This window comes from Trypanosoma equiperdum (genome assembly GCF_001457755.1).
Source record: "Trypanosoma equiperdum strain OVI genome assembly, contig: ctg_1321, whole genome shotgun sequence".
Lineage (NCBI taxonomy): Eukaryota > Euglenozoa > Kinetoplastea > Trypanosomatida > Trypanosomatidae > Trypanosoma > Trypanosoma equiperdum.
The window spans coordinates 37,611-52,846 of NW_027123307.1; the positions used below are offsets into that span (position 1 = coordinate 37,611).

Sequence of the window (15,236 nt, forward strand, 5' to 3'; positions counted from 1 at the left end):
AAGGAATGCAGGCGGCTATAGGAACAGCGGGTATTTCAGGGTGGGAAACACATTTTACCAGCAAGGCGTCACACATTTTTGTTGCGTCGGTATACTTGAGATGAGTTCCTGTCCTGCCATATATGTGACAATAGGCGTGTTTCGCAGGCTGATGCAACTTTATGAGGGAAGGGGAAATTTGGGAATCAAAATTTAAGGTTTACTTCCCTGCTGCTCGTATTGCAAATTTGCAGTCCTGTGCTTTGTGTCTGTACACACATGCGCGCATACACACTCATAAATATTGCACGGCACTAATGTGCATTTCGTTAGTTTCCTTTTTGTTTGTTTGTTTGTTTGTTTGTTTGTGTTTCGAACCTTTATGCAACCTCATCCCATTGGTTGTTTCTTTAAACTCTCTTTTCCCTTCTATTTTTCTTTTTGGGGTCCTCCATCTTCTCACGAAAACTACCTTGGCACGTATACTATTCTCAGTTCACCTCACTGTGGCTCGTTGTTGTCTTCGGAACTACTGCTTTACTTGCACGGTGACAGAAAGGGAAAAGAAAAAAGGGGGGAAAATGTCATCAACACTCCTTGCAACAGCTAACCAGTTCTATTTACTGCAACAAAAAAAAGGCCGTTCTTTCCCGCACCATGGATTCACACCACGAGCCATCGCTGCCAAGCGATTTGCAGAGAACACCACAACGCTATCGCTTTCCGTTGGGTTTTTCCTTCCCACAATGACTCAAGTGCACCAGCAGCTCGAGCAATTGACGGTTGAGAGAGATGATATACCAATGGAAAAGGTGGTAACTACAGTAGTGGAAGCTATCAAAGATAATTTGGTTTTATTTGGTGACAAACTAGCACGACTGGCAGTGCAAACAGTAATTGCTTGTGGACTGGCTAAGAAGAATAAACCCTACATGAATAGTGTGGTGTACCTATGGAACGTATATCCGGGTCTCCACGATCACTACGTGGGGGAGACGCTCAGATACTTGAGGCTTCCACGATTCCTTTCCTCTCTCTTTGGCCCACACGCTTTGAAGAGTGATGTTGATGTTTTCATGCAAGATATTTCCGCTGCCGCGGCAGCGGAAGACTCAATGAAACGTGCGGTTTTGGACATGGTAGCTGATAGTGTTGTTGACATGGTACGCGTATTGCTACCACCGTGGTTACTAAGGGGTCCCGCGCTGTCGTTTAAGCGGCGGTTGAAGCTGTTTGGACATGATATTCTCATGCGTTTCACAGTTGCTGTAACGAAAGTTACGGGTGCGGGAGTGGGTCGGGCCATTGCCGGCCATCGTGGAGAGTACTGGGGTGAAATTATAGGCGTAGCAACCGCTTCATTTTTGTTCGAGCGAATTTCTGCCATGTTTCTGGATTACAAGCGGGCGGGGAGAATAGGCAGCAAGTCGGAGGTTGAGCGGGGGCGCAGCCGAAGCCACAGTCATGGTAAAGACGATGTGAAAGGGCTCACCTCCAAGCCGCAGAAGACGGGAGAAAGGGGGCGCAGGGAGGGGCGTCGATGATTTCACCATCACAGAGGGAAAACTAAAGAAACGATGCAAAAGAAAACGAAATGAAATGAAATGAAAAATGGAGAATAAGATAGTGGTACTGAGGGAAATGGAATGGTGACTGGGTGCGTGCAAAAGATGGTATGTCTCCTTCCCGTTGTCATAAGTCACTCTTGAATTCCCCCGTAGTGTTTTGCACCAACGTGTTGTTGACTCTGAGGGTCCACAAATCTTTTCTGTTTTAAATTACTATTATTTCTGTTATTGTGATTATTCGTTTTCCATTTGTGTGTCTTTCTCTTCGGATTTTCCCTTGAAAGGGGGGTTACAGCATTTCTTTTTATAATGGCGGCGGTGGTGCCACACACTTTTGTTGTTGTGTTGTGTATGGGTTTGGTAATATTTTTCGGTACTGATGTTCCTCCGCCACTGGCAGTACATAGACTGCGTCGAATTGGTGCAATTCGTGTGTTTATCCACTGCCTATGCTTAATGACTTCCCCCCTTTTTTTGCTGCTGTTGACTACATTTGCCTCCATATGAAAGCAGCAAGCGATAGAAATGATGAATTTGCTGTTGTAGTTTCGCCTCGTGATCCTGTAATCTTGTGTTGCTGTGTTTCTTTTTCACACGTGGTCTCAATGATTCGCTCGCATATTGGTTCTCTCATTCTGTTTTAAGATATGAAGTAAAGAATTGGGACCACGCAGTTTTAGCTCCTTTTTTGTTCCGCATTGTTCCAAGCACTTATGTTTACCTCAACTGCTGCGTACTGCGGCTCTGCAGGGTCCCGGTTATTTGTTGTGGCGCTGTTGCTCGCATTTTGTGTTGTCACCGGTACAACTGTATCAGATGAAAGAGAAACAGTGAATTCATCATGTGAAAATCCCTCCCTTCATGACACACATCACTGGGGATTTCTGGGCGGCGGGTATCACATGCAGTTGGAGGTCGAGTTCCCGCTTATTTTCAATTCCGTAGACATTTCGCTTGACCTCCCGCGGACCTTCTTTTTTGATGCGGCAGAGCTTGAGCAGTTGTACAGCATCAAACTGCAGGGTAGTAAAGAAGACATCACCTGGGCTTACCAACCACTCAGGATTTCCTCTGATTACTTCTTTGACATCGAGGCGCCAGTGTTTCATGTGGGGTATGAAGTGAATCGAGTGAACATCACGTTTGAGCGCCTGCCGTCCGCTTCTCGAAGATATTCCAACGGAAGCGCTGCAGCTATTGATATTTTTGCATCGGCTGATGATGCAAGGGGAAGGCTGTTGGTACCAATACATGCGCGATACGAGGAGGTGGACTCAACCACACCCTTCTCTCTTCAGGCATTCTTTAGCCGCAATACTTCTGTGCGGCGGTGCATTCCTTCGATTACTGTTCGCGGTGTTGTTGTGGACCGAGGCGGGCGCTGCGTAAAGTTCGTCTCGGCTTTAATGAAGCGATATGATGACGCATTAACCTCATCATTAACATCTCCTCCCGTATCGGTTTTGGATGGCAACATCCCGGAGACATCGCCGGGGTGCAGAAATGTACCCGTTGGCCTTTTGTCATCGCTGAGAGTTGTGTACACAACCGTGGTGGCGCTGCAGTGCATTGGAGCCGCTATTGTTATTTTGTCGCTGTTATTGTTGTAAGCAGAGAGGACTAGGGGATGCAAACAGATAATTGAATACGGGCTGTCGGTTGGTTTACATTCGTGCATATATATATATATATATATATGCGTTGTAAGGGAGAGGAATTAGTGTACAATTCGTGGGAATCCGCAAGCTGGTCGGATGTGTGTACAATTAATTGTTGTTGTCCTCTCGCTGGAAGTGGCCTCAGGACGCAGCGGGTTTTTTTGTTGTGGCGGGAATTTACTTTTCTTTGGGCGAGTGTGTAGGGGGGGGGAGGTGAGACATCCACAATTACTCTTTTCGACTGTTTAATGGTGTACGCACGTATCCTCGACGAGTGTGCTTCACAGTTTGTCGGTGTAGTATCTGCTGCGTTTTCTTCTGTATACGCGCTGTGGAGGTGCTTCTTTTTTTTTCAGCTGAAGGACCGCCTCGGTTGTTGTGTTTCCCTTAATAACTCCCTTATTATTGTTATTATTTTCTTCTTACTGTGTTTATTGCCTTTTGCATCATGACGTCTCGATGCGTCAGCTGCAGCGTGGCATTAAATTTCCTTCTTTATCGTCAAAGCTCGCAGGAAAAGCGGAGAGAGTGGGGGTGGGGGTATAGTTTGACGTGTGTTATCCAAACTGTGAACAGTAGAAGCGATAACAACATCGAAGCAAGTAGACCAATCATGGTCCGCGCCCTACGCTCTGTCACAACACACCGGCATCCCACCGTTCGTGCACCGGCCTCACTGCTTTATAACAATCTTTCGTTTGTTGAGGAGCACTCCTTGCTGGTTTACACATCTCGCAGGGACTGTGTCATTGTGAACACCGAAACAAATCAGGCACATCTGCTCCCCATTGGATCAATGGAAAATGAAATGATTCTCCAATGTAGTGCCATTCATGCACCTGGTGCCGAGGACGGTATGGAACCGCAAGTACTCATCCTCATCACCATGCACAAAACAACACAATTGTGGACGGCCAATAAACCCATTAGCCTTGTATCACATGGTGGTGTGCATGGGGAAGGTTCGTGCGGTGGTCTTGCCGCTTCCGCTGGGGGAGGGGCACACGTCATCATGGGCACAAGTAAAGGTGTGGTGATGTTTGCCGAATATTGTGGGGGGGCTGCACCAATGAAGGACGAGGCAGATCAAGATGCGGCAACATCGTCTTCAATCTTTCGTGTAGCTTCCGCAGTGAAGGGGCACAAGGAGCGGGCGGTCACGGCAGCGCAAATAAGTAGGTTTCCGGACTCCGAACTCCTTGCGGTAAGTGGTGACGCAGCCGGTCAGCTGCTCCTCTGGAGTCGAGACCAGCAGCCGCTCGTTTCCATCTCCACTTTGGAGTGTGTGACGGCGGTCCAAATTGTTAGTGGCGGTGACTTCGTAGTTGCAGCGAGTGGCGCCGGTCGTTTGCTGGTATTAGACTCCCATACTGGCAGCACATGCATTGACGTATGTGCTCATTCAAGGTGGATACACAATTTGTCCTTCAACGCAGCATGTAACATGATTTTGTCTGCAGCGGAAGATGGCTATGTGACGGTGTGGGCACTTCCCAGCGATAAGAAACAAAGCATTGTGGACTTTAGACCTGCTGTGATGCATCACACTCCGCATTCATTGCCTACCGGTGCAGCAATATCTGCCGATGGGTCAACGGTTTTCGTAACTATTTATGATGTGGATGGTGTGAATCAGTACACGGTTACTGCGGACAGAGAGTGACAAGAGGGGACAAGCAGAAATTTAACGGAATTGATGATATGACTTTCGTGCTGCGGTACAAAAGCAACAAAATGATAGAACACATGTGAATAGGCGGCGATACAGGCGTGTAATGAACTGAATGAACCGTTTGCGGTGAGGTGCACCTTTTCTGCTCTCTTTGCATCCTGAGCACGGGGAGGGGCCGGAGTATTTCCCCCTGGTGTAGCGATCTCTCCGTCTGGCTTACTTTAATTGAATGTTATTCTGGTTCCCAACATTTAATGGTAGCTCTCATTGCAAAAGATCTTGGTTGTTTGCAATGTCTTTTTTTTCTATGTTGTGCGTGCAGATTCCTCTTTCTGTTACCACTGTATTTCGTTTCTGCGCTGATCTGCGGCATTACTCAAATAAATAAAGCAGCGATAGCAATAGCTATAGATAGTGTGAAATAGAAGCCAAGGGAATCAATAATTCGAAGAAGCAAACGGATGATGGAGGGAGCAACGCAGTCCTCACTGAGCCAAATACCCGTTCATGACAGGGTTCTGTTGAGCGGTAACATGGACAGCGTAGATGATGATTTAGAAACTGTGATCTTTAGTGATGGGGAGGACAATCTTGAAACTTGTACAGTAGTGACAGAAACGGATTCAGATGGAGACGCGGGGCAGCACCTTCGGGGGGCAACTAACGGCGGTGCAGCCAACCGCTTACACTCGCAACACACGTTAGGGGATTACTCGGATCATACAGTACAGCGCACAAATAATATTCCCCCCACTCCCGCTCCGGCTATGGCCCCGGTCTCAGCTTCGTCCCTCGTTACTTCAATTGTTCCCGAACCTCAGCTACCCGACTCCTTTTCTTCGCAAGCTTTTCCGGTTATCTTACCGGTTATGCAAATGACATGGGAACTGCTCGCACCAGTAGCCGCTGAGGAAGGGGTGGAGAGAGAAGGGGAAGTTGGGAAGCAACAGTCGGGTGGAAAATTTTGTGTGCGTTATTGTTTGGCATCAAAATATGGTGAACCCCTACGACCTACGGATATCAACGAATCGGCGCTACCGGAGAGACTTACCTGTGCGTGCAGAATGGGTCGGGATGACATTCCTCAGCCGATGAAGGCCCTGCGGACAAATGGAAGAAATCAACAGACCTTACTATACAAGCACACAATTTCTCGCGAGCACTGTGTCGTGCGGTTTCATTTCAAATTGCAATGTGCCCCTCAAGGATCTGCTGCGGCGGCTCCTTCGGGACAGAAACCGTTCTACAAGTGGACATCCTTTGACGTCACGGATTTGTCATCCAGCAACGGTACATACTGCCGTACAGTAAGATTGTTTCCTTCGCACCGCTACAGCTTCCCTTTAACGAGGACAAACGCTGCTCAGTGCGTGGAGTTGCAGCTTGGGACCCACTATCAATGCACCATACGTGTATTGGGTGGCAATTCTATTGCTAATTGTAGTCGCCTGGTCAGCTCATCGGATGCATCGTCCACAGCAGTGGCGGCAGTCGATGCTTCCGTGCAGTTCTCCCCTTCACCTGAAGTTGTGCTGACCAATTTTCCACCACCTAAGAAGGTGCCTAGGATTTACAACGGATGTTCCCCCTTTTACGTGGAAGATGAATATGACAATGACAACAGCAATAATAATAATAATATTGATGGTGTTTCCTCTTCTCTGGCCACTAAACCTGGTTACACCCAGCAGGAGCCGAAGGAGAAGTTGGGTTGTGCAACAGTTGAGGAGTCCCCGATGCCTCGTCCAGTCAGACAAAGCTGTGAAGAGGTCAGTAATACTGCGCCGTCGACTCTTCCAAAGCAAACAACTGTGGAAGCGGAGGGGACGAGCGGAAATGCACACAGAACAAGTACTAACCAAACTGAGAGTCGGCGCGGGACAGTGACACCCTCCGTCGAGGTGCTGTCAAGTAAGGTGAAGGAACCCAAGTGTTCATTAACTGTTGTCACCACTGGCATCCACTGCAAACAGGGTGTTATGCAAAGCTTGTTGCACATGAATATTTACATGAATCCTGACATTTCGAACTATAAGAAGGTAACGCATCTTGTTATTAAAGGCCCACTCGTGCGCAGCATCAAGCTTTTAACAGTGTTGCCATACGTGCATCACCTTGTGAACGGTGAATGGTTTGAGGGTATCCTCTCGTGCATCCCAAAAGACCCCATGAAGCGGCCACCAAACCTAGCGGCAGTGCTCGAAAAGTTTAATCCCAGTGACTTCACTTACAGTGAAGAGCCCAGCGCTGACAGTATTGAGGTTCTTAACGATTTTTCCCTGAAAGCGCTGATGGACACACCGCCAGAGAAGCGTCAGGCGCTCTTCGAGGGGCTTGTCTTTTATCTCCATCCCGCTGCGAAGCCGCAGAGTGACGCTGATAATAATCTTCGCCGTGTCATTGTTGCTTCTGGTGGTACCGTCACGCGAAGAACCGCGTTGGCATCTGTTGCCATCCTACCGGAAGCTAACATGTGCGGCACCGGGGTGGCCTGGGAAGGGGTGGCGAAGTGCCGAAAGGAGCCCCTGTGCATTTTTGTTACAACTGAAGATTTATTTCGAAGCGTGCTTCAGCAGCGGCGGTTGACTGCAACGACAGTGCAACGTCCACCGGGTTGCACGGCATTACCACCTTCCCCGCAATCTAGACAAAAACGGAAAAGGAGTTGAATGTTTTCTTTTTTTATTTTTCAGTTTTATTTTATTTTGTTTCTGTGTTGTTCCGGCTGTTTTGCGCTTATGCCACACACACACACACACACTAGAAAACATGAAGGACTTTATATGTTTGCTTAAGCCGGTGTACGATTATACATATATATGCAATTATTATCTTTATTGTCATTACTATATGAATGCAACGTATATGTCGACCTGTGCGTCTGGAGGCCAAAGTAAAGAAATATATACCTACATTTATATACATAAATGCAAATATAATAATATATATATGCATCTACCAACATCTTATTTATAGACGCATTCCTTTATATACCGTCGTATTTTGCCCGTACCCCCATCCCATTCTTGTGCGTACTCCTCGTTTTTAAAAATATTTTCTCTTTTTTAACTCTATTTGACCGATTCCTTTTCTGTGTCCACATTTATGTTTTTGTACGTTGGTTGCGGAGAAGCATGATGATGCGTCGCTGTTTTCAACTTTAAATGCATTTAGCATTCACGTATGCGTGTATGTTTCGACGTTTGTGCGCACGTGAACCTTTCTTGTATCTGTAGCTGCTGCTTTTCAAGCGTTGACACGTTAGCGTCCCCGGGCTATTGCTGGTTAGGGGGTGGCCCAGATATTTGCTCCCATTCATAAGTAAATAAACACAAGTATGTGTATATGTATGTGAAGCTGCAGACTCGTTGCATTCCTTCTCTCTTTCTTCCCTGTCATATTAATTTTGATTGCGTCGTGTGCGGAGGCGAAGGAGAACAGGCACAAGGTAAAAAAGACACCGACGCGCATATTTTGGTTGTCTGTGTACTTCAACAATATAGCGTAGTGACTAACTCGAGACGAGGTAATCGATCTTCGTGCTCAAGGATCATGCTACGGTCCTTTAGAAGTAATGCTTTTGGCCTATTAATACCCGGAGCTTGTACCATTCGTGGTCGGCATTTGCCTGTCTCTTCGTTGGAGGGCACTGTAGGTTTTACTCGTTTAACCTCCGCACGGGCTTTGTTTTCAGCCACACATTTACTCTGGCGGAGGCAGCATGGACCCACCAACGTCCTCTTCCAACTTGATGCGCTGCCACCAAACTTGCAGCGGGAATTTCACAAGGATGAAAATGCAGTGAACTTGACATATCTAGTCGACCTCCCTTCCTCCAAAATAGCATCGTCTCATGAGGACAGTAGTGACGGCACTACTAAGAGTGATACCAAGAGCCCGGTTATTAAGGTGCTTCCCACATGGGCCCACATTGTAACATGGTGTTGTGCCACTTGTGGATGCCAGTGGTCGGCTCGTCCAGTGGACCGTACAGATCCACAGGTGGCTGCATTTTACAGTTGTCCGAGATGCGCGGCCCGCACGGCGAAAAAACACTGTTCAGACACCCCGCTGGCGGTCTCGCCCAGTACTCCTTCGTTCCCTCCGGGGAGACGGTTTGCGGAGGCATTTCCCCTGCTTGCAGCACAGTGGGATGCATGTCGTAACAGTGTAATTCACAACAAGGTACTTTTTGAGTCCGTCGCCGATGTGCCACTGCCTTGCGCCACCATCGTGTGGTGGTCGTGTCCCCATTGCGGGGAGCCGTGGAGGGAGTCAGTAAACTCGCGCGTTCAGCGGTTAGTGCAACAACAACAGAAACACTCGTCGAACGGGAATGTGAAAAGCAATAACACATGTATCCCGCTGTGCCCCTCATGCGAAGACCGTGGTTTGTCACTAACAGTTCCCAAAGATGGTAACGAGGGGTCAAAGGAGAAATCATCTAGTGAGCGGCGAAGCAAAAAGAAAGGTAACCAGAATAGTGAATTGAAACGCTTCTTGAAGGACAGTCCCCTGCTTCTCGCCGAGGCCCAGTTGCAACCACATGAAGATCCTGGAACCATTGCGCTGCGTAGCAACAAGTTGGTTTGCTGGAAGTGCCGCAGGTGCACCTATGAATTTGTTGCCTCAGTTGCCGACCGCTTCCTTCGTTACAAACGGTGTCCGCAGTGCACCGGGGAAAAACGCACACCACTTAACCTTCTTTCCATCCAGCGTCCCGATGTCCTTCGTGAGATTGCACGAACAGTGGTCAGAGGAAAACTGTTGAAGATGACCGTCCACGATGACACAGTCGTCCCATTCGTTTGTCGCAGCTGTTTGTCCATCTACCGCATGCCCATTCGCCTCCGCTGCCTACTGCCTGAAGGGGCAACAGCTTGTTCAAAGTGTATGTGGAGTCGATCAAAGTTTACAAGAGAGGTCGTTTCCGTTGGTAAAGGACAAAAGGGTGCTCCCTTCCGTTCACCACCAAAGAAGAAAAGGGGGAGGGATTCGTATGCCGTAGTGGATAATGAGTTGCACTTACGCGATACTGATCTCATGAATTGACATTATTTGCTCAATAAACGTTGGGAAGGGGACATACACGGCTGTGAAGGAAAAGTTATGTACGTCTATGACACTCTGTGTTGGTGGTGTTGTGTGCAGTCAGTACCTTTTTGTATCTGTATCTGTATCTGTATCAGTGTTTGTTTTGTGTATTTTCGAAGCTAGGGATAACTCAGCGTAATGTCCCCCTTGACTGTTTCGCTGTTTTAGGTGTGGGATAGGGCTTTCTACCTAAAGAATGTTCGTAATCTGTGATTGCCTTGCTCCAACTGCAAATGGTTCGCGTTTCTCTTGACCTCGACCTTTACCTTTACCTCTACCCTTCGGTCCCGCAGCCTCTACTCTCAAAGCAGCGGACGTGCTTGAGGAAAGGTATTTGATAATATCATCAAAGGGGAAAAAGGGTCGACAGACCTCATCCGACAGCAAAGGCAATAGCAGGGGTTCACCAGACAGCGGGAGCCTTCGCCTCTGGGCACGAGAAGTAATAGTAGTGTATAATTCAAAGGTGGGAAATACACGAGCGCACACGCGATACGCACACGCATCTCAATAAAGTTTAACCTTTTAAAGGATGGTTTCACGTGCACCGTCTTTCAGCGTGCCTAACGCAGTAGGAGTTCCGCAGGTTGACGATATCGCCCTGTTTTTATGTGGCCGCGCGATTGCGGCGGAGTGGCCCAAAGTATCTGCTGCAAATGCATCGGCAGCGGAGGCACTGGCTGCATGGTACCTCACGAAGGTGGCGCAGATGCATGAGCGCCCAACCACAGACACCAAAGGGGCATCGAACCTCGGCATGGAAGAACGGTCACCCGTAAGGGAGGCGGAATACTACCAAACTAACGAAGCGAATTTTTCCGATGCGTTCGAAGCTCTGTCACGCCCTGCTGGTGAGATCGACGCACTCGTAACACAAAAACTAGACAGGGAAGATCATCAACGCGGGTGGGGTCTTTCAAAGAATCTTTTAGATGGTTTTGCAAAGACATCGGGTCTCTTATTAACTGAGAAAGATATCATGGCCATTGATGATGAAATGAAAAGGAGCTTCAGGTGCTTTGAAGAGTTACTTGACATTTGCCTCCACTTTGGAGAAACGACCCATTGCAACAATTTTATATACCATATCATCTGTTTCAACATCGATAACACAGCGCTGTCTAGCCACACCACCCAAATGCTTTGGAACGAAATGGGCATTGATGATCGCGCTGCCGTTATACTCCCTGTGCTGTCAAGACTTTTTAGTGTGTGTGACGAATTAGGTTCTCAGCATGCTGCAGGAAGTATCACACATTCCTTTATTGTGTGGTTAGGCGTGAGTTGGAACTGTGCATCATTTAGTTGGCAGACCCATGTTTCCCGGGTGACTGGCTGTCTACTCGCAGAGCTGGAAAAGAAATTAATACTTGTGAGAAAAGATCCTGCTGCGCTAACGGCTGGTTTGCGTGACGACTCCACACCGCATGCACGTAGAGGCTCGAGGGCGAAGCCATCGCAGAAGGCTTTTGGAGTATCTGGAAGCAATCGACAGTTAAATATCGTCAGCATGCACAAGGCAATGCGTCGCATCTGTGAGGGGCGTACTCTAGATTCAAAGGGTTTGCTCGAGGCAGTTGTGGAGAGCGGATCTGGCGCTGCACTACCTTTGCGTGACTACAACAATGTTTTAGAATATATTTTTAGTGAACAGGCTCATGGTGGAGCCGTGGGCACTCAGGAATCGCAACAACAGCAGTGGCACCACTCGATTCTTTCTAATATAATGAATGGTGTGCTCCTATACTCACAGTTTTACCTCTCTGTGAGGTCGCTCGAGGCCTCACTACGTTGCGCACAGATGGGAGTTCTAGTGGGTCATCAGTGGCGTTCCAGCGAGCTTCTCACCATAGCGCATTACAACAGTTTTCTTGTGCATGTTGCATGCCAAGACACTCCGGCCGCTGCTGGTGACATCGCTATTATGCTCCAACTTGCTGATGCAGCCACGCGGAGAGACGGGAATGCGGAAACAGACGTCAATGCTCCGCGATTCCGCGCTGGGTGCTTAGGTTACATGGGTGCGGCTCTGTTACTTCTGATATCCCCTGGAACTGTAGACACATCACTTCGGTCCATTATAATCACTGGCATCGTGGCAGGGGTTCGCCCAACGTCAGAAACTGCAGGTGGTGCTGGAAACATGCGTTGTGGAGGCAGTGGTAGCGTTAGTAGTAATGCAAACGCCTTGCTTTGCACAGCCGCGGAGGCTGCGACAGGTGGTGGTTCTGTTGTGGTTCAGACAACAGCACAGACAGTACGCCACGCCTTATGGCTATCCGAAATGGAGGCCTTCCTTGATCCTTCGTCGACCGTTTCGACAGAGGTTATTACATCTGTTGCAAGGGCGACATTGATGCTGATTGCCGGTCACTACGGCGTTTGCACGTGCACGAAACCAATAGACAGCGACTCCCTCGCCCAGCAGTTGAGTCTAATCGAGGAATCCACACTTGACTCTACTAACAATGTACCCGAGCCCTCAGAGCTCCTCCTCCGTGAGACCATGCGACTGACGGCGCACCACGCTCTAGCCGTTCAAGTTGGCACAGCAGAGGCGCCATCCGGCGCCGGTCCCTTTAGGATCCTGCACACGTATTTAACAGCCGTGGAGAAACACTACGGCGCGAGCGGGCTGGCCGCAGTGGAGCAGAACTTCTTTTTTGTCTCTACTTACCGTTTCTTATGTGCCATGTGGTTACGCACGTGTGGTTACTTGAAGTCGGCTTATCAAGAGCTCACTCGGCTGGTAGAAAGCATGCTCTTCTACAGTCGCTGTGGATCCGATTCTCACAACGAAAATGTGTCAACACCGGCACCAACTACCAGGAAGGCGTCCACGCAGCCAAACTTGCATACAAACGCAGACCTGCTTGGAGTTGACGAGCATTTGTTGGGCGAAAGTCCAGTGAAAATGGCTGGTTCCACCGTCAAGGAGGAGGAAACGCTGCAGTTTTGGCCGCCAGATCATCTCCTCCTTTGGCAACATGTGCAGTTTGAACGAGCGCAACTGGCTCACTATCTTGGGTACTCTTGTGTGATTCTTGAAATAAGTGAAACGCTACGGCGTGTTAGTGCGGCGAGTCACTTCGTTATGGGTGTATTGTATGCCGACTTAATTGCCGCAATGACATGGACGCAGCGGAAGAATTACTTTGGTGCTCTCCAGGCGCTAGAAAAGATAGAAAGCAACGCCGAGAGTATCGGACTGACGCTCGTGCAAACCCATGCTCGAGTGCGACGGGTTTCCATTCTTCTTGCCTGTAGCCGTTGGCAGGAAGCACTCGATACGCTTCGTGTCATGCAACCCATTCCTTCCCTGCTGGAGCATTGGTACCTCCTCACTCACTTGCACGCACAAAGTGAAGTGTTGATGGCGTGTCCCGACGCAACGGAGGGAGATCTTGCAACTGTTGTGGACCGGCATATACAAGAGATGGAGATGTGTGGATCTTTTGTGGACGTAACGGGAAAAGAGGATTCTGTAGGTATTACATTGCTCGATAAAATGTGCCTTTATGCTTGCATCGATCGACACTCTGCGGCACTCCCCGGGCGGGGGCGGCAATCTTGGGATGAATGTTTAAATGTACTGGCACGGGAACTGCAGCAACGTCAGTTGCAAGAGGGGAAGTGGCAAGTGCTGTGGAACATGCCCATGCGGAATGTCTGCAATGAGGTGCTTTCGAATGCATTACTTAAGAGGGTGCTGAAAACATCCTAAAATGCAGCGTGTAGGGTACTGTAAAAGAGGTGTGGATTGCGGAAACTCGGTGAGAGCAATAACTGGTATATTTTTTGAGGGAGTGGACGTTCTTTTTTTTTTTTTAAATAACGATTACCCAATAGTTTTGGTATTCGGGGAAGAACAGTAAATTCCTATTGTGGCATATGATGATAGAGGGAGAGGGAAGCGATAGTTTCATGGAAATTTGCTGTTAGCAACTCGAACAGCTGCAACAAAAATACCATTGGACGTTTACACGCACACAAACAAACGCAAACTACATTCCCCTTTTCCCTGTGTACGGAACTTGGCTCACTCATTTAACCATCGCTTTCTTCACGCTCGCTTCCATATGGAGAACTGTATTGTTGTCTTTCCAAATGGTGTATCATGCACCGGATACAATAAAATTCGTCTTTAACGCTTCCTGTTTCTATGTTTTTTTGATATGTCCCTACACCGCCCCCCCCCTTCTCTTTCCCCTTCACCTCTTTATTTCATTGATGTATGCAACCCAAAGCTCCGCAGCAGTAGCAGTAAAGATATAAAAAGAAATATATTACATATATATATCAAGTGAAGGAACAGCTCTAACGACTCTCATCACTTATTACCATGTCGGAATACGCAGATTGCACGGAAGTGGCTAAGAAGGCGCTTGAGTTTCGCCAGCAGTTTTACCAACTGTTAGATAACCCAGAGAGGCGGGGTGATATTGTTGCCTTGTATGCTCCAAACACACCTCTCCTTTGCGAATGGAATGGACATGCCCTCCCAGACACCGCTTCCATCGCTGCATATCTCGGCGGATTACCCCGTACAAATCACAAAGTTGATTGTGTGGATGCGCAACCGCTTCCGGGTAATGAACGGGCGGACTCATTTCTCATGACAGTCCATGGCGTAGTCACATATGATGATGAACATAAGAGGGAATTCTTTCAGAGGTTTGTTATTAGAAAGGTAGAAGAGCGGTATTACATAATGAATGATTATTATCGCTGGTTAAGTGAAAAGGAGTAAAGACTGCAACGTTCATCTATTTGGTGGTGTAAGTGGCAAATCGCGGCCATCTGGCTCCTCAATTTCTTTTTGTGTCCATATTATAAAAGGAGGTTTCACTCAGCTCTCTTTTTTTTTCTTTTGTTACGCCCCATTTTTTGACAAGTGGGATACAAAAATACTAAAGAATGATGCAAAAAAAAAAATGACGAGGAGGAAGTTAAAGAAAAGAGTGAGGGAGGGGAGTATATATATATATATATATAATATGATAAGACGGACGAATCTTTTACAAAGGGGACCAATAGTGGTAAATAGGATGTATTTCTGCTTGTCGTGACGTCAGAAATATTGAAGGAAGTAGTTGGAGGGGAGAGCAATTGTACGATTGGGGGTTTGTGGATAAATGAGTGTGTGTGTGGGGGAAAAAGATGTTTGTTTGTTTGTTTGTTTTCTTCAGTTGGTGCTATTATTTCCTTCAGGAAAAGGAAGGGACAGGCATGGTGTGGTGTGGTGTGATATCTAAAAAAAAAAAA

At 47.8% G+C, this 15,236-nt stretch overlaps 7 protein-coding genes across 7 annotated transcripts; all 7 read left to right on the forward strand.

Annotated features, from left to right (window-relative positions):
• Positions 1–560: 560 nt before the first annotated feature.
• TEOVI_000759500 (uncharacterized protein) lies at positions 561–1,523 on the forward strand (the record flags this gene model as incomplete). Its single annotated transcript, XM_067221122.1, has 1 exon — positions 561–1,523. One exon carries the CDS (start codon positions 561–563, stop codon positions 1,521–1,523), a length of 963 nt encoding a protein of 320 aa, XP_067077223.1.
• Positions 1,524–2,260: 737 nt separating this feature from the next.
• TEOVI_000759600 (uncharacterized protein) lies at positions 2,261–3,157 on the forward strand (the record flags this gene model as incomplete). Its single annotated transcript, XM_067221123.1, has 1 exon — positions 2,261–3,157. The coding sequence occupies one exon, from the start codon at positions 2,261–2,263 to the stop codon at positions 3,155–3,157; it is 897 nt and encodes a 298-aa protein (XP_067077224.1).
• Positions 3,158–3,818: 661 nt separating this feature from the next.
• TEOVI_000759700 (uncharacterized protein) lies at positions 3,819–4,868 on the forward strand (the record flags this gene model as incomplete). The annotated part of the gene is made up of 1 exon (XM_067221124.1): positions 3,819–4,868. One exon carries the CDS (start codon positions 3,819–3,821, stop codon positions 4,866–4,868), a length of 1,050 nt encoding a protein of 349 aa, XP_067077225.1.
• A 470-nt stretch (positions 4,869–5,338) lies between these two features.
• Positions 5,339–7,546, forward strand: TEOVI_000759800 (FHA domain containing protein, putative; the record flags this gene model as incomplete). Its single annotated transcript, XM_067221125.1, has 1 exon — positions 5,339–7,546. The coding sequence occupies one exon, from the start codon at positions 5,339–5,341 to the stop codon at positions 7,544–7,546; it is 2,208 nt and encodes a 735-aa protein (XP_067077226.1).
• Positions 7,547–8,429: 883 nt separating this feature from the next.
• On the forward strand, positions 8,430–9,929 carry TEOVI_000759900 (uncharacterized protein; the record flags this gene model as incomplete). Its single annotated transcript, XM_067221126.1, has 1 exon — positions 8,430–9,929. The coding sequence occupies one exon, from the start codon at positions 8,430–8,432 to the stop codon at positions 9,927–9,929; it is 1,500 nt and encodes a 499-aa protein (XP_067077227.1).
• A 574-nt stretch (positions 9,930–10,503) lies between these two features.
• On the forward strand, positions 10,504–13,695 carry TEOVI_000760000 (uncharacterized protein; the record flags this gene model as incomplete). The annotated part of the gene is made up of 1 exon (XM_067221127.1): positions 10,504–13,695. The coding sequence occupies one exon, from the start codon at positions 10,504–10,506 to the stop codon at positions 13,693–13,695; it is 3,192 nt and encodes a 1,063-aa protein (XP_067077228.1).
• Positions 13,696–14,313: 618 nt separating this feature from the next.
• Positions 14,314–14,721, forward strand: TEOVI_000760100 (nuclear transport factor 2 protein, putative; the record flags this gene model as incomplete). Its single annotated transcript, XM_067221128.1, has 1 exon — positions 14,314–14,721. The coding sequence occupies one exon, from the start codon at positions 14,314–14,316 to the stop codon at positions 14,719–14,721; it is 408 nt and encodes a 135-aa protein (XP_067077229.1).
• Positions 14,722–15,236: the final 515 nt, after the last annotated feature.